The sequence below is a fragment of the Somniosus microcephalus genome, chromosome 24 (assembly GCF_052327205.1).
Source record: "Somniosus microcephalus isolate GS21.2 chromosome 24, FLI_Smic_1.0, whole genome shotgun sequence".
Lineage (NCBI taxonomy): Eukaryota > Metazoa > Chordata > Chondrichthyes > Squaliformes > Somniosidae > Somniosus > Somniosus microcephalus.
In genome coordinates, this window is record NC_141010.1 from 4,997,769 (window position 1) to 5,017,856 (window position 20,088).

The window sequence follows — 20,088 nt, forward strand, 5'->3', positions numbered from 1 at the left end:
CAGTAACGCCTCGATTTTAAAATCCTCATTCTCTTCTTCAAATTCCTCCATGGCCTCACCCCCCTCCCTATCTCTGTAACCTCCTCCAGCCCTACAACTCTCCGAGAACTCTATGTTCATCCAACTCCGACCTCTTGTGGATCCCGCACTCTCTGCCCCACCATTGGTGGCCGTGCCTTCAGCCATCTAGGCCCCAAGCTCCAGACTCCCTCCCCAAACCTCTTTGCTCCTTAAAACCTACTACTTTGACCAAGCTTTGGGTCACCTGCCCTCATGTCTCCTCCTTTAACTGTCAATTTTGTCTGATTTACGCTCCAGTGAAGTGCCTTGGGACATTTTACTGCATTAAAAGCAAGTTGTTTTATTTTCATGGTCTATTAAACAGTGAGCCGAATCTGTATTGTGCTAGAGATGCTACACTGGAGGCTGTGACTAAATAATGAATGAGGACAAGGGGATGAGCAGCTACACTGGGCGCTGGACCGACGTGGAACTGTCGGTCATCGGCACCATCCCAAGGGCAGAGATGCCGCCTGCAGTGCGGTCCATAGACTGAGGGGAACCATCATTTATTGCCCTGAATGACACTGAAGAAGCTAATATTTACAATTCCCTACATTTAAACAGGTTAAATTGGTTTTGAGAGAAACGGTACAAAAAAAACCCCCAAACTACAGCACGAACACACCAGGAGCTCGGGACAATCTGCATTCACGTTTCACACTCGCTGCTTTATCCTGTCTCAACTTGGTGGCCCTGGAGGTTTGGAAAGGGCTGTTAGTGGATAAATCCTAAACCAGGACACTATCAATCAGCATCACAAGATAAAAGCAAATTATTGGGATTTAAATTTTATGTCCGGGACCCCTGAAGTTCCATGATATGGACCCCAGACAATGCTTGGGCACTCGTGGCTTAGTTAAACAGTTCAGAGCCTGCATGTGGAGCAAGTTAATTAAGTAGATGGAAGTTTCGTCAATGACCCATTATGACACTTCCAAACAGCGCAAAATGAATTGCTGGCACGGTGATATAAAACACTGGTGTCCGTTGAACAGGTAGTACGACGGACGGTGTGTCCGATTACTAACAGGCCGTTCTGATCTAAGCCCACACCTCTCCCTTTGCTCCACTGACATCTAGTGGCTGGTTACAGAACAGCAGTGGCAACAGCCAGGATTTATCTCCTACCCAGACACACTCGGGCAGGGGCGTTACATTTCCTTTTAAATAAAGTGCACAGAACAGTTAGAGTCTCTTTTTAGGGCGCATTTCTCAGTGTCGCAAGTACTCCTCACTGTGTCCTTTAAATAAGGGGGGGGTCACAGAGATGCAAGACACCGTGCATTTCAGCAGACCTAGCCAGGAAGTCCAGGGCGAGAGCTCCTCACTGCTCCAACATAGCCCTTCACTAAGCAGAATGGCAGCAACACCCTTGTTCTCATACCCACAAGAGCCACATGAGTGAGACCAACACAGTCACCTTCATTGAGGCTCAAACTGATTGTCTTCCGAATTGAATTCCTGGTTAAGGGACAGATCCAGACATGCTTCTACCAGCATGGGCTGCTCTCCGGTGCCGGGCACAAGCTCTATTCCTCATGGAGGGGCCAAGACAGCGAGTGGCATTGGACTATTCTATCAGAGGGCTTCACAACTAAGCCAATCCTAAACTAAAGTGTATATACACCTACAGAGACATGTGCACACTCTGGCTCTAGTAACAAGAGGTTACTGGACAGGTATCAGGAGTGCTGGATTTTTCCCATCACTCACCTAAAGGCGGAAAGACTAATTACAGAACTCCGAGCGATCAGTGAACTTACCAGGGGTCGATCCCAGGACAATCTTGTATCAGCCGTGGCTCAGTGGGCAGCACTCTCGCCTGAGGCGGAAGGTTGTGGATTCAAGCTCCTCTCCAGAGACTTGAGCACAATAATCTAGGCCGACACTCCCAGTGCAGTATTCAGGGTGCGCTGCACTGTCTTTCGGATGAGACGTTAAACTGAGGCCCCGTCTTCCCCCTCAGGTGGACGTAAAAGATCCCAAGGCACTTTTCGAAGACGACCAGGAGGCCAATATTTATCCCTCAACCAACACTACTAAACACAGATCACATTGCTGTTTGTGGGAGCTTGCTGTGCACAAACTGGCTGCCGCGTTTCCCACATTTCTACAGTGACTACACTTCAAAAGTACTTCATTGGTTGTAAAGCGCTTTGGGACGTTGGGAGGCCATGAAAGGCGCTATAGAAATGCAAGTTCTTTCTTTACAAGTCTCAGTACCAATGAAGCCACGAGGTGGCCCTGTTGTCTTGTCTTTGGTACCGGAAGCAGCACAAGGGTAGCGATGTGCAGAAGTTATAAACTGCTGGAACTCACCGACTTCACCCGGTGTCCAATCCCCATGATGAGCTTCCCTTCCTTTTTCATCTTATTGACAAAGTCCATCGCGATGAGGCTGCTGTCGAAGGCTTTGCTGAACTGCTTGGCAGCTGCATCTAAAGCACCTCCGAATCGATCGCCCTGGGGGAACATACACACACCGAGCTCAGGAGATACATCAGTAATTCGGGAAGATCTATTCTTGTATTAGAACTCTGCATTGCAACCATCACCAAACCAAAAAGGGGGGGGGGGGGGGGGGGGCAAAGATGCTGCAAACAATCAAAAGCACAGAGACTCCAATAGGTTTGAACTTTAGCCTTTTGGTGGCACTGACCTCATTAAGCAGCACAGACTTGCCCCAAGAATAAAACTAATTTCTGTACCACCCGGTTTAAAAAACAGAAAAGCAAAGCAGAACGGAGGACGTGCAGATCAAAATGTATGTACCACCCACAAGCTGATGATTAGCACCAAGGTAAATGCAGGCGTGCAGAGACTCACAATAGTAAGAAGGCCGGATGTGAGGCTGGAGATCAGATCTTTCCCCGCTCGAGCACAGACGATGGTGTTGTGAGCTCCAGAGACAGCTGGACCGTGGTCTGCTGTCACCATCAGGCACATCTCCATAAAGTGGCAGGCATGTTTCGGCAACCTTCGAGAAAAGGAAAGAGAATAGTGTCACACGGGTACAAGGAGACAAATGTTTATCTAACGCATCTTCAACTGTTGGGTTTTTAGAAATGCAGGCACTCACCCTAAACTGAATCAGTTTTAGTTTCAGAACTTAACTTTTTATCAGTGAGAATGTGTTCCATGCTGCTCTCAAGACAACCAATGGAGTGCGCTGCAGAACTATTTTGCATTCGAATGACACACACACACGGAATCCCAGAGCTGAGGGCCGAGCCAGCTTAAGGTGCAAGAGGGCAGAATTAGAGAGCACAGATCTGAGGGTTGTAGGGCTGGAGAAGGTTAGAGATAGGGAGGGGCGAGGCCATGGAGGGATTTGAAAACGAGGATGAGCAATTAAAAAAGAGGCGTTGCCGGATCGGGAACCAATGTAGGCCAGCGAGCACAGGGAGCAATGGGTGAATGGGACTTGGTGCGAGTTAGAACAGGGGCAGCAGAGTGATACAGGGAGAGAACATTTTGAAATCAGCAATGGGAGCCAGGACAGAAGGGTTACGAGAGCAACAATGGGTAGCAATGAGAGAGCAGATAGAAACTGTTCACGTACAGCAGCTGGCAGAAAGGGGAGAATTTGGGTGAACAGGAGCTTTGTAATCCCTGTTCCAGCTTTGTGGGTGGAACATGTAGAGTTAAAGCAGATTGCACTCATTTCAATACTAGTGTCGCAAACAGGGGGCGTGTTCGCAAGGATCAGAAGCCAGTATCAGTTGAGTTCTGTCAGGTGGCTCCAGTATTTTCCTGTTTTACTCCAATTATATAGGGTCTTGGTGAGACCACACATGGAGTACTGTGTACAATTTTGGTCTCCTTACCGAAGGAAGGATATACTTGCCATAGAGGGAGTGCAACGAAGGTTCACAAGATTGATTCCTGGGATGGCAAGACTGTCGTATGAGAAGAGATTGAGTAAACTAGGCCTGTATTCTCTGGAATTCAGAAGAATGAGAAGGGATCTCATTGAAGCATACAAAATTATTACAGGGCTTGATAGGGTGGGTGCTGGGAGAATGTTTCCCTTGGCTGGGGAGTCTAGAACCAGGGGCCACAGCCTCAGGATAAAGGGTCGGCCATTCAGGACTGAGATGAGAAGAAATTTCTTCACACAGAGGGTGGTGAATCTTTGGAATTCTCTACCCCAGAGGGCTCTGGAGGCTGTCATTGGGTATATTCAAAACAGAAGTCGATAGATTTCTGACTAGTAAAGGCATCAAGGGATATGGCGATAGGGCCGGTGAATGGAGTTGAGGCAGAAGATCAGCCATGATCTCATTGAATGGCGGAGCAGGCTCGAAGGGCCGACTCCTGCTCCTATTTCTTATGTTTATAGATGCACACAGTTGCTTTTGAATCATTGGCCAGTGACAATCAGAAATTATCTCAACACTCCCACTTTTCTTCTACCCTACTGTCTCAGGACAACCAGGGGTTGGCAATAAATGCGGTCGAGTCAGCATTGCCAATGAAGAACATTGCCGGCTACAAAAGATTGATACAGATTTGACCCGATGTGTAGGACTAGGCGCATGTCTCACCTTCTCTGGAACCAGAGCAAACCCAGCACACCTCCCAGGCCCATGCCCTCCTTGAAGATTTCGGTGATGGGCATTCCTGCGTAGATCAGCTCCTGACCCCTCTCGTCACAGATGCTGGTCATGAAGGAAGCTGGTTTCCGGATCAGACCCAACTCCTGCAACACAGGAGCAAAAGCGTGCACAGAAAATCAGAACAGGGGCACACGATGTGTATCGTCACTATTTCAGGACATTTAATGTCGTGTAAATAAACAATGAAGATCTCTCATGTGGCTGCCAGAGTTCGACTTTATCTTAAGGAATATTGTAACTCATTGACTGGAAATTTCTGATGCTCAATGAGAGTTAGCACTGGGAGATGGGCTCCCAGCAATACTTGGACAAACAAAAAGCTGTAGTTTTAATGCCAGGTTTCATACAATTATTCCCAAAGCGAACTTTTCATATTTATCTGTGGAGTCTAAGGGGGTCAACAAGTTCATTAGATTTCTGTCCACCTGGGAGTAGGTATATCACGCCAGGTTTATCAGCAACAGGAACCATCTGCCAGCAAGTCAAATACAGAAAAGCGTAGACGACACTGAACCGTCTCAAGAATTGTGTTTCCTATAGTTTTTACTATAATTTTCTGCAAATAAGCCATGGATTCTGGGTCGCTGACACTCTTTCGGAGGTTAGCATTGGTGGGGGGGGGGGAAGCCTGGATCACCCCATTATTCGCACGGGGCCCTCCCTGAGAGGGTGCCAATATTTGCAGAAGGCTGTCCCCATGGAGCGTGACAATACTTGCAGGGGGCGGGGGACCTCCCTACACCAAGAAAAGGTTGAAAAGCACTGGTTCAAAACATAGAAACTGCATGCAGTCATTACAAATATTTTAACATCACATTATCAATAAGACAGAGCAGCAGTGGAAGGGGACTCTGACCACTTACCCTTGCCCAGGAGTAGTCCATTGGCACTGTAGGAGGAGGAACCTCTTGTGCAGGGACGATCACACCCTTAGCAACAAGGTCATCATAAACAGTCCTATCAAATTAAAGAGATTCCTCAAACTGCAGCACGCTTGATAACATTGTAATGGATTAAACAGCTCAGCTCACAAGTAACCAGCTAGTCACTCCACAATCTCTAATCCTGCAAGTGCTTATAAGGAGGTCCTGCCCATTCAATTTCTTCCTTGCAGAATACCAACCCTACCCTCTTCCTAATGGAGTCCAGTCTCCTGGCCTCACCCTCCCTTCCCCGGTCGCCCCTCTCCAGCTGTGTGGATCACGCTGTGCGCACAGAAATACTTCCCGATGCCGGTCCTAAATCTGCCCTTCCCATCTCTGGAGCCCTGTCCCTTGTCCTGTTGCCCGCGGTGCACCAGAGAGTGAAGCTCTTACTTAATGACCTCTCCCAGCTCATCGAAGTTCCTTGGCACAATGGCCCCGCTCTCTCTCAGAGCCTGGTTCTTGGCCAGCGCCGTTTCGGAATTTTCGTTAGCACAGGCACCAGCGTGACCGAACTGCACCTGTACGGGGGAAAACATAGTATGAGAGGCTGTTACTGGGACAAGAAACAAGGATTACGTAGGATATACAGCACAGAAACAGGCCATTCGGCCCAACCAGTCCATGCCGGCGTTCATGCTCCACTCGAGCCTCCTCCCGTCTTTCCTCATCTAACAATCAGCATAGCCCTCTATTCCCTTCTCCCGCATATGCTTGTCTAACCTCCCCTTAAATGCATCTATACCATTCACTTCAACCACTCCCTGTGGTAGAGAGTTCCACATTCTCACCACTCTCTGGGTAAAGAAATTTCTTCTGAATTCCCTATTTGATTTCTTAGTGACTATCTTATATTGATGGCCTCTAGTTTTGCTCTTCCCCACAAGTGGAAACATTCTCTCTCTATCCACTATCAAAATCCTTCATAATTTTAAGGCCCTCTATTAGGTCACCCTTCCGCCTTCTCTTCTCAAGAGAACAGAGACCCAGCCTGTTCATCCTTTCCAGATAGGCACACCCTCGCATTTCTGATATCATCCGTGTAAATCTTTTTTTGCACCCTCTCCAGTGCCTATATATCCTTTTAATATGGCGACCAGAATTGTAGGCAGCACTCCAAGAGTGGTCTAGTCAAGGTTCGATACAAGTTTAGCATAACAGAGGCAAGGAATTCCCACCGTGTGCAATGTTAAACCCCTTCAAATCGTTGATTCGCATCTGACCACAGCCAGCATTCTACAGACTTACTTTCTACACGCTTTAGGAAGCTTGTATACTAGCTACATGTGTGCATCTTGCTACAGGAGGGTTTCTTTGATGTGAATTTTTATGCTAATCAAGGTTAGCAATTAAATAGGTTAGGGAGGACCAGGTGTCACAAATTTAAGTTGTAGAAGGCCAGATCTAGGTTAGATGTCAAGAGGTGGATCTTTTCCCAGAGAATAGTGGACCTGTGAACAGGCTGTCGGCTCGTGCGATGAATGCAGATTTGCTGAATTCCTTCTGAATTCAGACCGATACCTGGGATGGCAGGAATGACATATGAAGAGAGATTGGGTCAAATAGGCTTTTATTCCCTAGAGTTTAGAAGAATGAGGGGATCTCATTTAAACTTATAAAATTCTAACAGGACTAGACAGACTAGATGCAGGAAGGATATTCCTGATGGCCGGGGAGTCCAGAACCAGGGGTCACAGTCTAAGGATAAGGGATAAGCCATTTAGCACTGAGATGAGGAGGGATTTCTTCACCCAGGGAGTGGTGAACCTGTGGAATTCTCTACCACAGAAGGCAGTTGAGGCCAATTCATTAAATAATATTCAAGGGAGTAGTTGGATATATTTCTTAAGGCTAAGGGGATCAAGGGATATGGGGAGAAAGCAGGGACAGTGTACTGAATTTGGATGATCAGCCATGATCTCATTGAATGGCGGAGCAGGCTCGAGGGGCCGAATGGCCTACTCCTGCTCCTATCTTCTATGTTTCGAGCTGGCCCTGTTTCTGGCTGGGGCAGAGATCACCTCTGACAGAAGGTGGGTACAGCAGGAGTTCAGGGCCAGAGTGAGCTCCTGGACTAGTTTCGATCGTCTAGATGGGTCGGAGGGGAACTTCCCAGATTTACCCCCCAAATTGGCCTGGGTTTTTTAATCTTTTTTTAAAAACCTCTCCCAGAAAATCACGTGGTTTTGGGCAGGGTAGGCGAGTGTATATATTGAAACACACAAGGTATCGCAATTGCATGGGACAGGCTCGATGGACCAGAGGGTCTTTACCTGTCTGTCATTGTTCTTATGCGAAGGAGGTTAGTGCTGGGAAATGAAGCATTTTCCAATTTCAGGCACTCTGTCAGCATCAACATGCCCAGGTCAAAGCCTGAAGGAGTAAAGCTTCTTCTACAATGCTTCATGAAGAGGTCAGGTACACCATGGACAGGTAGTAAAGCTCAGTCTACCATGCACCTAGCTCAAGAGTACCCCGTACTACATCAGGGCAACGATTCTTCCGCTATCCACAGCCTGCGAGTGAGACTCAGAACTTGCTGCTAATTTTGGGCTGTGGGCACTTACCCATTTGGATCTAGGTTGAGATTGTCCCATCACATGGATCATTATAGAGGAGGCTTTCATCTTTCCAGTCTGCGCTGGATTTGAACGGGTCCCAGCAACCAGCCAACAGTTTTTTTTGTTGTTGAAAAGAGACAATCTACAGTTGGTTATGAGAATGTTGGATGACCAACACACTTACCTCAGAGGCAAACATGGTGGCACAAGTCCCAATGCACCAAACAACAACAGGCTTTGTAATTCGTCCTTCCTTAATCCCCATGCAGATCTTGTACTCCTCGGCTCCACCAATCTAGAGAGAGACTTGGGTTAGATGGTTCTCTTGCTTGCCTCAGTTAACCCTCCAATTGCGATGCGCAACTTTAAAATCCTAGCTTTGTTTTTAAATACTTCCAATCCTTGGATGCCTTCCCAGTAATACTGGCACCAGGGTGTGGGCAGGAGTTGGAGCTGGGTGTCCAACCCCCAGTGCTAACGGCACATCAGAGCATCAACGTGGCTCAGTGGACACGCTCACTTCAGTCAGAGGGTCCCATGCCAAAAAAAATTGTTCGCGGGATGTGGGCGTCGCTGTCAAGGCCAGCATTTATTGCCCATCCCTAATTGCCCTCGAGAAGGTGGTGGTGAGCCTCCTTCTTGAACTGCTGCAGTCCATGTGGTGAAGGTGCTCCCACAGTGCTGTTAGGGAGGGAGTTCCAGGATTTAGACCCAGTGACGCTGAAGGAACAGCAGATATATTTCCAAGTCAGGATAGTGTGTGACTTAGAACATAGAAAAAATAGGAGCAGGAGTAGGCCTTTCGGCCCTTGGAGGCTGCTCCGCCATTCAATATGATCCTCTATCTCAATATCATATTCCCCCTCTCTCCCCATAGCCCTTGATGCCTATTGTGTCTAGAAATCTATCTATCTCCTTCTTAAATATAAACTTGGAGGAGAACTTGCAAGTGGTGGTGTTCCCATGCGCCTGCTGCCCTTGTCCTTCTAGGTGGAAGAGGTCGTGGGTTTTAGAGGTGCTGCCGAAGAAGCCTTGGCGAGTTGCTGCAGTGCATCTTGTAGATGGAACACACTGCAGCCACGGTGCGCCGGTGATGGAGGGAGTGAATGGCACCCCATCCACCACCTTAAACAATCAAGCGGGCTGCTTTGTCCTGGATGGTGTCGAGCTTCTTGTGTTGTTGGAGCTGCACTCATCCAGGCAAGTGGAGAGTATTCCATCACACTCCTTACTTGTGCCCTGTAGATGGTGGAAAGGCTTTGGGGAGTCAGGAGGTGAGACACTCACCGCAGAATACCCAGCCTCTGACCTGCTCTTGTAGCCACAGTATGTGTGTGGCCGGTCCAGTTAAGTTTCCGGCTCAATGTTGACCTCCAGAAGGTTGATGGTGGGGGATTCGGTGATGGTAATGCCATTGAATATCAAGGTGAGGTGGTTAGACTCTCGCTTGTTGGAGATAGTCATTGCCTGGCACTTGTGTGGCGCGAACGTTACCTGCCACTTATCAGCCCAAGCCTGAATGTCATCTCCAGATCTTGCTGCATGCGGGCACGGACTGCTTCATTATCCGAGGAGTTGCGAATGGCACTGAACACGCTGAGGAACTCCTACAGCGATGTCCTGGGGCCGTGATGATTGACCTCCAACCATCTTACTTTGTGCTAAGTATGTCTCCAGCCAGTGGAGAGTTTCCCCCCCCCGCCCCCCGATTCCCATTGACTTCAGTTTTACTAGGGCTCCTTGATGCCACACTCGGTTAAATGCTGCCTTGATGTCAAGGGCAGTCACTCTCACCTCACCTCTGGAATTCAGCTCTTCTGTCCATGTTTGGACCAAGGCTGTAATGAGGTCTGGAGCAGAGTGGTCTTGGCGGAACCCAAACTGGGCATCAGTGAGCAGGTTATTGGTGAGTAAGTGCTGCTTGATAACTGTCGACGACACCTTCCATCCCATTGCTAATGATTGACAGTAGACCGATGGGGCGATAACTGGCCGGATTGAATTTGTCCTGCTATTTGTGGACAGGACATACCTGGGCAGCTTTCCACACTGTCGTGTAGATGCCAGTGTTGTAGCTGTACTGGAACAGCCTGGCTAAAGGTGCGGCTAGTTCTGGAGCACAAGTCTTCAGCCCAACAGCCGGGATGTTGTTGGAGCCCACAGCCTTTGCTGTACCCAGTGCGCTCAGCCGTTTCTTGATATCACGTGGAGTGAATCGAATTGAACCTTGAGATTGTAAATCCAGGCCAACACTCCAGTGCAGCACTGAATGAGTGATGCGCTGTCAGGAGATGCGGTCTTTTGGAGGAGACGCTAAAGCAAGGCCAATCTGCCTCTTCAGGTGGACATGGCACTATTCAAAGAGGAGCAGGGAGTTCTCCCCAATCCTCATACACCAATAAAATGTGAACTTTCTGGACTCTAGGGGAATCAAGCGATATGGGGATCGGGCAGGAGAGTGGAGTTGAGGTCGAAGATCATCCATGATCTTATTGCATGGTCGAGGGGCCATATAGCCTGCTCCTATTTCTTAGGTTATGAACTGGTCTTATCTCACTGCTATTTGTGGGATCTTGCTGTACACAATACGACTGCCATGTTTGCCTACAAAATAATAGCAACTACACTTCAAAAGTAATTCATTGGCTGTGAAGCGTTGGGACGTGCTGAAGAGGTGAAAGGTGCTTTATTTACCATTACAGGCTCCATCTTCCTTTAAATCGGAAACAATCAAAATCACAAAGCCACCAATTAGAAGATATATTATAAAAATCGATACTCCCACAATTCTGGGTGATTTTGGTTTCAGTTCTTTCCCTCCTTCTCCAACCTCAACCCCCCCTCCAAAAAACAAATTAAAAGTGAGCTAAGAAACACAATATGGATGAGGATCAGATTTAAAAAAAACTTAATTATAATTTTGTTTTGTGTGTAAAGCTAAACTGTAGAGGTTTATGACAAATAAAACTTTTGCTTCAGAGAGAAAAATATCCTCCTTAAAAAAAGCTCGGAGAGTCGCATCCTATAACCCAAACATCACCTCTGCCACCAGTGAGGTGCCACTGCCCAACAGCAATCGCAGCGTTACCAGCAAAATTTAGTCATCTTACTAGCAACAAAAAGATTGACCGCTGTCTAACCAAACGCTAAACCATGAAGAACTGGACCACCACCTCAGGAATCAAACCAATGACAACCAGAACCACTCACCTCTCCAAGGACAACAATCATCTTAACTCCAGACGTGTCCTGGTAACGCAAGACGTGATCCATGAAGGTGGAGGCCGGGTACCTGGTGAGGGGAGGGAAATGACACCAGTCACTCTTCCAAGTTAATATTTACTTGATGTGAAATACATTTTTCAATTGTTAATATTTTTGAGAGGTTTAACACAATCAGGAAGAGTTTGCAGTCCCAGGTGAAATGCAGACTGAGGAACAACTTCCGACACAGTAAAGAACCAACAACTTAAGGCAGTGGCACCCAGCACGGTGAATGCAGAGTTGAATGTCACATTCAAACAGAGATGGACAGATTCAAGATTCTGCAGGGAGGTGGTGATTTTGTATTATCAGGGAGAGTAATTTGGGGTATGGGGATAGGGCGGGAAAATAGAGTTGAGGTAGATGATCAGCCATGATTTATTGAATGGCGGAACAGGCTCGAGGGGCCGTGTGGCCGACTCCTGCTCCTAATTCTTATGTTCTATGTTATTATCGGAAGATGGGTTTGGGGAACTTTTGCGACAAAACTGCGGTGTTCGCATTCTGCGCGGTTAGCTGGAGAAATTCACATGGTTAGTTATGTGACGTCAGGCCCGATCACTCGCGTTAGGAATCAGCGCGAGGCAGAAGGGGGGAGTGAAGTATTGTCAACAGAAAGTGCTGAAAGGATACAGAGTACAATGGCACAGCAAATGCAGTCAGTCGTCGCTCTGCTGCTCTAGGCCACCCCCCAGTGGTGAAAGTCTGAAACAAACCGCTCATTGATTTTACAAGCTAGCCAGCCAAATTATAAATTACTTGCTTTTTAATGGCAATTTTGCAGCATTAACAGAGAGAACATTTAATAGGCAGGCAGTAAGCTGCAATTCTATTGCAAACCTCAATTGCTGCCTCAGTTAGCAAGGGCCTTTAATGAGGGGACTGAAGGGCAACTCCCACAGCTCTTCAAATAGTCGCCCTGCCCACAGTTCTTACCGATCTCCGCCGATAGCAACCCCTTCATAGACGCCATCGGTGGTTCTAGAGATGATGTTGTTGAGTTCATTCGACATTCCACCGGAGCGAGACACATACGCCACACTGCCAGGACGGTACAGCTTGGAGGCCAGGATGTTATCCAGCATTCCACCCGTGTTCCCGATCTTGTAGCAGCCTGGCTTAATGCCACCCACCTGAAAAAAAACCACCATTATACAAACTATGAAACACAAGTTGGAGTCTGTTTTCAAAGAAATAAAGTAGTACTTTTCCACTCAACTTTTTTCTCCCGTCACAAAGGGACTGATTCATGGAGTGCAGCTCCATGGGCACGCCCCAGCACTTTGCCAAGTGCCATTTCCTCACACAAGCCTAGACAGCAAATATTGGCAACTATTCGACTGAGAGGGACAGTACAATCAAGTCCCCACCCAATGTCTACTCGTGAGGATTTCAGCAAAAGTCCCTGGACAGTGATCAGGAGCAGGAACCCTGGCTGATTTCTCCTCTCTGTAACCCTAGCGAGTGGTTAGGATCTGGAATACACTGTCTGAAAGGTTCAACTGTGGCTTTCAAAAGGGAATTGGATAAATACCTGAAGGAAAAAAGTTTGCAGGGCCATGGTGAAAGGGCGGGGAAGTGGGACTTGCTGAAGTGCTCTTGCAGAGAGCCGGCACAGGCTCGACGGGCCGAATGGCCTCCTCCTGTGCTGTAACCATTCTATGATTCTAACCCAGGAGTCCCTGCACAGTGATCAGGAGCAGGAACCCTGGCTGATTTTTCCCCTTCTCTCGCTGATGGGCACGGAGGCACCTCGACTGCTGCCTCAGCTGCATAAAGATCTGGGATACCCACAGTTAAATGATCACGTGACACACATGAATGAGTGCTGGTACAGTGCTCCAGTGAGGAGCCAACATCTCAAGGAGAGCAAAATATATGAAGAATATAAATGAAAACAAATTTGAAGAGCGACTGAAGCTACTGAACCAGACTGCATGAAGGAGCTGAACACTTAAGTGAATGGTCTCGATGGGCTCTAAAGCAGCATGGTCACATCATTTGGCTTAGAAACACCAAGTCACCTCCCTGCAGTGGGGTCATCAGCGTCCAAGAACATTGTGGAAACGGAGGATAAAACACAGCTCAATTACAGGCACTGAAGTCTAAAGCCAATAAACTATTTTCTAACCGTAGCCAGCCTAATGATGCAGATACCTTTTATCATCTGCCATCTTGATTAATCTCCCATTACTTGTCCCATTATCACCCCCTTTTGCCTTGCACCATCATCTCTCTTGTCATTTAATCACTCCTGTTTCCACTATCACAGACCTTCCCTTTTGCTCTCTCCTCCCTCCCCCCCATCCGTTTCCCTGCCCTTGCTTAAAACCGGTTATATCGCCAACTTTTTCCAGTTCTGACAAAAAGGTCAACAACCTGAAACGTTAACTCCGTTTCTCGCTCTCTTCACAGATGCTGCCTGACCTGCTGAGCATTTCCAGCATTTCGGTTTTTATTTCAGATTTCCAGCATCCGCAGTATTTTGCTTTTGATTAATCTCCTGCTCAGCGCTCCAGGGATACTTGCAGCACTGACGGTCACTGTCTGGATCTAGATCTGTAGATCCAGACAATCCTCCAGCATTGCCGACAGCTCAGTGGGTGACCACACGCTGTGACAAGAGGCTGAGCCAGAGATCGGGGAAGTCCCAAGTGTGACCCCACGTGATCTTAGCTGAAGGGGCAGGACTAGCAATTAAATTAGCCTCAGTGGTCCAGGCTTTGGGGTTTTTTTTTTTTTTTTTTTTTTGGAGGGGGGTGGGGGGGGGGTAATAGTTTCTCCTACCTTTCGGGGCAAAAAAAAAGACCCAGTGCAAATGTTTTTAACATAAACTGGTCGGGAGCAGGTAAATTAAACTTCACATCTAATGTCCTCCTTTAAACACTGCCAATCCTTCAGAAATTTGGCATAGCAAGTCTGTGTTTTTGATGAGGCTCACTAAATGTCAACATAAAAACCCCGGAGGCATGACAAGTGAAGGAGTGGAGCTGGGTTACCACAGATGCAGCAGCTCCCTTCCTCAATGGGGTATGTTGTTAAACAAAACGTGACACACTCCTCTTAGAAGCAGAGAGTCTCATTGTCTCATTCTCGTATAACGTGTACACATGCCAACTGAAGGTAGGATCAAAGGAAATTGGATAAATACTTGAAGGGAAAAACATTTGCAGGGCTATGGGGAAAGACTGGGACTAATTGGCGAGCTCTACCAAAGAGCACAGGCACGAGGGCCACATGGCCTCCTTCTGTGCTGCATCATTCTATGATTCGATGAAATACCCATTAATAGGACATCATCTTGAGCAGGTAAGGCCTGGTGATCAAGAGGATATTTTTAAAACGCCACAGAAGAAAATGTTCTTTTAAAAGAAGCCCTAATTTCAATAATCTCCGTAACTCAGCTCCACACAGACCCCGACGCCCAAAGGCAAATACTATTGTCTTACTGTAGCCGGCCCAATGATGGTGACACCTTTCTCATCCGCCATCTTGATTAATCTCCGGGTCAATGCTTCGGGGATTCCTTCAGCGATGATGGCAATTGTCCGGATCTATAGTACGCAGAACAAGCACATGTGTATTAAGGTACAATCATTGTAATCACCACCTTGTATATTGGCAAAAACGGGGGGGAAAAAAAATTCAAAAAGGCAACTAGCTTCCCCAGTTAGTAAAGGCCTCGACGTTACTGAACCGTACAAGCTGGAATTACCCAGGATCAATCCGTGGCCCGTGCTCAGTTACCTGATCTCAACCAAGGGTGGCAGTAGAGGCTCCGCAACTAAACTCCGCACCCGTGGGAGGGGGGGGGGGGGGGCAGGGAGAATAAGGACCTGCTATCGCTACTCAATGACCTTTGGTTGCAATGCCCACCTGAATACCCGGGTGACACTTTCCACCTCGGCCCACAGGTGTCTGCGGAACCGAAGCTAGGGTCAGCAAAATCTGGGAGGGGGAGGGAAACATAGGAACAGGAGGAGGCCATCCAGGCCCTCTCAGCTTGTTCCGCCATTCAATTCGATCATGGCAGATTGGCAAAATAAAATGGGCCCAAAATTGAGGCCCCGTCCTACTCTCAGCTGGACATAAAAAGATCTCATGGCAGTATTGGGAGTTCTCCCCAGGGTCCTGGCCAATATCCCTCAATCAACATTACAAAAACAGATTCTCTGGTCATCATCACATTGCTGTTTGTGGGAGCTTGCTGTGCGCAAAATTGGCAGCTGCGTTTCCTACACTTACAACAGTGACTACACTTCAAATAGTATTTCATTGGCTGTAAAGTGCATTGGGATGTCCGGAGGTCGTGAAAGGTGCTATAGAAATGCAAGTCTTTCTTTTCTTTCAAGGCACAAAGGGCAGAATAGCCTCCTTCGGTGCTGCCAGATTCTAAGAATTTACCGTAAAGCTCAGTCACGCCTCTGTTAAAAGGGGACTAAAAAGACAAAAGCAGAATGTTGCTGTCCAATCTGGTGAGCGAGTTATATTTTAGTTATGCCGTGTGGAAGCGAGTGAAATAATAACGAACCTGGGAGAAGTTCATGGTTTCCATGGTGCTGTCGTACGCCGAGCGTAACGAGGCGAAGTTAATGAGAACGTCCACCTCTGGGTGCTTCTTCAGGGCATCAGCCATGTTCTTGTAAACGGGAATGAGGATTTCCTTGTGACCCCAGTAGAACTTCTGCTTGTGGTCACCACTATGGAGAGAGATGGGAGAGAGATGGGATTAGGAACCGTGAACACGAGATGCAGACACACTCACACCCCAACTTCAAGCTTTTTGTATATTCTCATTAAGGCTGCGATTCAAAACTGAAGGCAGAGGAAGATTGATTTTTAAAATTTTTTTTTAAAATGTTATGCGAAGCATTAAGGCCCCAATTTTACTGCAGGGCGGGATCTTTCCGTGAGAGTGCCCAGGGCGAGCAACAAGCCTGCATGAGGCCCCGAGAGACTTCAACTCCCTGGCCTCATTTCCACATCCAGGCCCAGACCTGAGCCCAGCAGAAATCACTGCCTGGCCGGTAGACAGGAGCAAGAATTCGGGCGGCAGGAGGCCGCTGCCAGGGACAGGCCTCAGCAGTCAGGCAAGTGGTTTTGGCCGGGTAGGGGGGGGGGGGGGGGGTGGAAACGGTGAAGACACAATCATTGCACTTAACAGGAGAACCCAAAACTTGTGAATCCCAGAGATATTAAGTAACTAGGCCTTTCATTGGATGCCATTTATTCCCAATGCCACATTACAATCCAAGAGGTCAATGTCTAGAATGCAACAAACTTGAAATGTTGGGAGAAGACGACAGCGGGGATGGTAAGTATACTTACGTGAATGGGTAAACCATGCTGAAACAGATGGTTCATCACGTGAACAGACGTAGTCAAAGTCCAGCATTCCTTGCACAGCTCGGGTCTGCATCCCCCAAATAATGGACTTGGTGTGGCGGCTGAAGAGGGTGGTGGCTTTACCTGTAAGCCAACAGCACAGTCGGTTAAGTGACACGCAGTAACGTGAATCACCACAGGGAGATTGAAAAAAAAAAAATAGAAAGTGGATCTACAAGAGGCAAAGCAGAAAGACTGAAGAATGGGAGAGGGGGCTGGAGGAGAGGGATCAAAATTCTACCTCAACAGGAAACCTGATGATCGAGTTCAAGATCACAAGAGCATAAATGCAACAAATTGGGGATGTTTCAAAACCAAACAATAGCCTCGTGGGCCCAAAGCCCTTTGTGATTGATCAGCTGTTACTAAACCCTTCACCTCCCCCCAAAGTACATTCTACCACCTCCCCATATATTTTGCTTCCACCCATCCCAATAAAATACAAATTTTTAATTACAATTTTGTCACATTTACAGCGAGTCTTCAAAAGAAACAAAAAGGCCTAATCTCATGATTCAGGGACACGGGCTATATTCTTTGAAAATGCAGAATGTGTGAATGTTACTTCCAGTTTTAAACTGCACACCTGGACACTTCATCCATCACAGATATACTGTGGGGGTGGGGGGGGGGGGGGTGGGGGAAGAATCAAGCGGAACTCGTGTCGAGGTATCACTTGTATAACCGAGTGAATAGCAAGCTTTTGATCGGTTTGCTTTTCAAATATCTTACCGATGTAGTTTCTAATTAATGGTTGGTTTTGGCGCCGGGGGGGGGGGGGGGGGGGGGGGGCGGGAGGAAAAAAAAGGTAAGGGACAAACATTTCTAAAGATGCGTCACAGTATCCTGACATTACTAGTAACCAATAGCCCAGGGGGTCCAAGCTTTTTATCCTCGCGGGTCACTTGGGTTTGTACCACGGAGCCGCCGGGTCTCCTTGTAAAGTTTAAAACCTCTTCTCATTAATTTGTGTACATCTCAAGTTATTGATAGATAGAGGTTAGTGCTCTGATTTGGGATACATCCACCAAGGAACAGCCCCTTCCAAATTGCCAGGCCCATGGAATTCAAAATTGGACGAACCAGCGAGCGAGATATAAACGCAAGCAGAACGGAGTAGCCTGGGTGCCTGGCACTGGGTTGCTAGGGCTCAAGATGCACGTGACCCACAGGGTGCAATTTGGACACCCATGCAGGGTAGATCGATAGCTATAAAGTACACGCAGGCTTCCATGATCAAAGTCCTACCCCTCCCTGCCACTCATCTACACGGAATAAGCCGAGCGAATGCACCACATCAGCATTCCGGAGAAAGCTTACTCGTACTGTTGTCTTCAGAAAGAGTACACGGAACCCCGATGTAAAATGTATTTTCGGCCATTTTAGAAACAACTTGTGGGGGCGAGGGGGGCAGAAATTATTTTGCTGTGGATTTGCTGGGTATTTTAAGAGCCTGCGTTATCTATGGTGCCCCTGTTCTCAAACAAGGCGATTTTACATTTACTCCACTGGTTTCAGCAGAGCATTGGTGGACTGGCCTCCTGGTGCCACCCTCACCCGTTTGAACAAGGCTTCATCGGACACTAGCAGGCCCAGCGCCAGCTTCAAGCCCCATGGAAGTGTGCCTCTGTACTGCCAGGGAGCAGTGAATCACATATCTAACGGCAGCCAATGTCGAGAGAAATATTGGGCAGCGGCTGCAGTTTTAAAAAGCAGACTGGTCACAGATAAGAGCTTGGGCGAAGGCCGTCAGAAAACAGTTCCACGAACCCTTTGAAAGGCACAATTGTTGAATGCGAGGAGGTTTCTTGAAAGATAAATTCAAACAGGGCAACCAGCAAGGTATACAAGCGGCAATAGGACTGAGTTGTCCAGGCTTCAAGGCCATAGTTTGGACACATCGTGATCTGTGAGGCTGAACAAAAGGAACTGAGGCAGGGAAGAGAGTGTAGAGCGCACTGAGAGAGAATTGAATGCGGAGCCCCATCACAGGGAGTGCAGTCAGTAGGAAGAATGGACAGCAAACAGCTGCTCGGAAAAGCTGGAAGGAGGTGAAATCTGGTAGATGGTACACAGATTGCATCAGTGCAGCAATGATGAGGACAAAAAGGGCATGAAGCTAGCCAAGTAAAGCAGAGAAAGATACATGCAAAAAGCCCTGCAAAAGAGGCGCGACGGGAATGGAAAGTAGAGGGGAGGGAGACAGCTGCTCTGTCTTATATCAGAGCTCACTTATCTTCCAGGCTGATAGGCTTTCTTCCAAAACATTAACCTGCCCTCTCTCTTTACAGGTGCTGACTGACCTCATGTATTTCTAACATTTTATATGTTTCATATTCACATTTCCAGTTTCTTAAATCTATCTCTTTGTCGACTGCCATTCACTGATTTTTCTGAAAGGTGGGGGGGGGGGGGGGGGGGGGGTTGCAAGGGAATGAGGAACCAGGAAGGTCTGAAGGAGAGAAAGGCTGTCGAGTTAAATCAGGTCTCTTTAATATGGAAACAACTTTTTTTTAAAAGTTGAAACAAACAGCAGCTCAAGACTCTGTTCACTGGCATCAATAGGCACAAAAGATAGTCAGGCAGGCCAGTGTTTATACCGTGCATAGTGCTGACAAAGCTCTTCAGAATTTATATTCAGAAAACCAAGCCTTTTGGGCAGGATTGTTGTGTAAAGCTCGCAGGAGCTGCAGAAGCAGAGAAGGTGGTTGTGGAGGTGTGGCTGTAAAAGGCAGTCAAGAAATAGTCAGTCATCGCTGCAAAAAAAGGCCAAGCTCGCACAGAAGCTGCTTTGACTCTACTTTGGATCCCGGCTGTCCCGCGCTGAACAGGAAACCAGCAGAGCTCGGACCCAAAGTATAGTGTGACACTGAAGCCGTCTTGTTCTACATGACTCCAGTGACACCACCCTGCACACAGCAAGCTGCAAGGAGTTAATGCTTCATTATATTATAAACCCAGAAACAAAAAGCTCTGCTCCATACTAACTGTTTAAATGCACAGAAAGGGAACGCGTCGAGGAGGGTTTGATCCCTTCGATTCCCAGCTCCCTCATGTAAATAACATCCTCATGGCTTTCCATAGAAGATAGGAGCAGGAGTAAGCCATTCGGCCCTTCGAGCCTGCTCCGCCATTCAATGAGAATCTGGCTGATCATCCAAATTCAGTATGGGATTTACCAACAGGTTAATTTTATCTCGTGGATCAAATGAAGCAGAAACACGAGCTCTCTGCTGGAAGCAGCACAGTAAATAGCAACCAACCACCTTTCAT

At 47.6% G+C, this 20,088-nt stretch overlaps 1 protein-coding gene across 1 annotated transcript in view; it reads right to left on the bottom strand.

The window, feature by feature from the left end:
- Positions 1-20,088, bottom strand: part of LOC147100979 (ATP-citrate synthase-like) — a 96,969-nt gene that overhangs the window by 11,138 nt on the left and 65,743 nt on the right. The window contains 12 exon segments of the mRNA XM_085966109.1: positions 2,383-2,526; positions 2,890-3,040; positions 4,611-4,765; positions 5,546-5,639; positions 5,999-6,126; positions 8,351-8,461; positions 11,377-11,458; positions 12,367-12,563; positions 14,880-14,984; positions 15,962-16,130; positions 16,759-16,780; positions 16,783-16,899. Of these exon segments, the coding sequence (XP_085822235.1) occupies positions 2,383-2,526; positions 2,890-3,040; positions 4,611-4,765; positions 5,546-5,639; positions 5,999-6,126; positions 8,351-8,461; positions 11,377-11,458; positions 12,367-12,563; positions 14,880-14,984; positions 15,962-16,130; positions 16,759-16,780; positions 16,783-16,899 (1,475 nt within the window).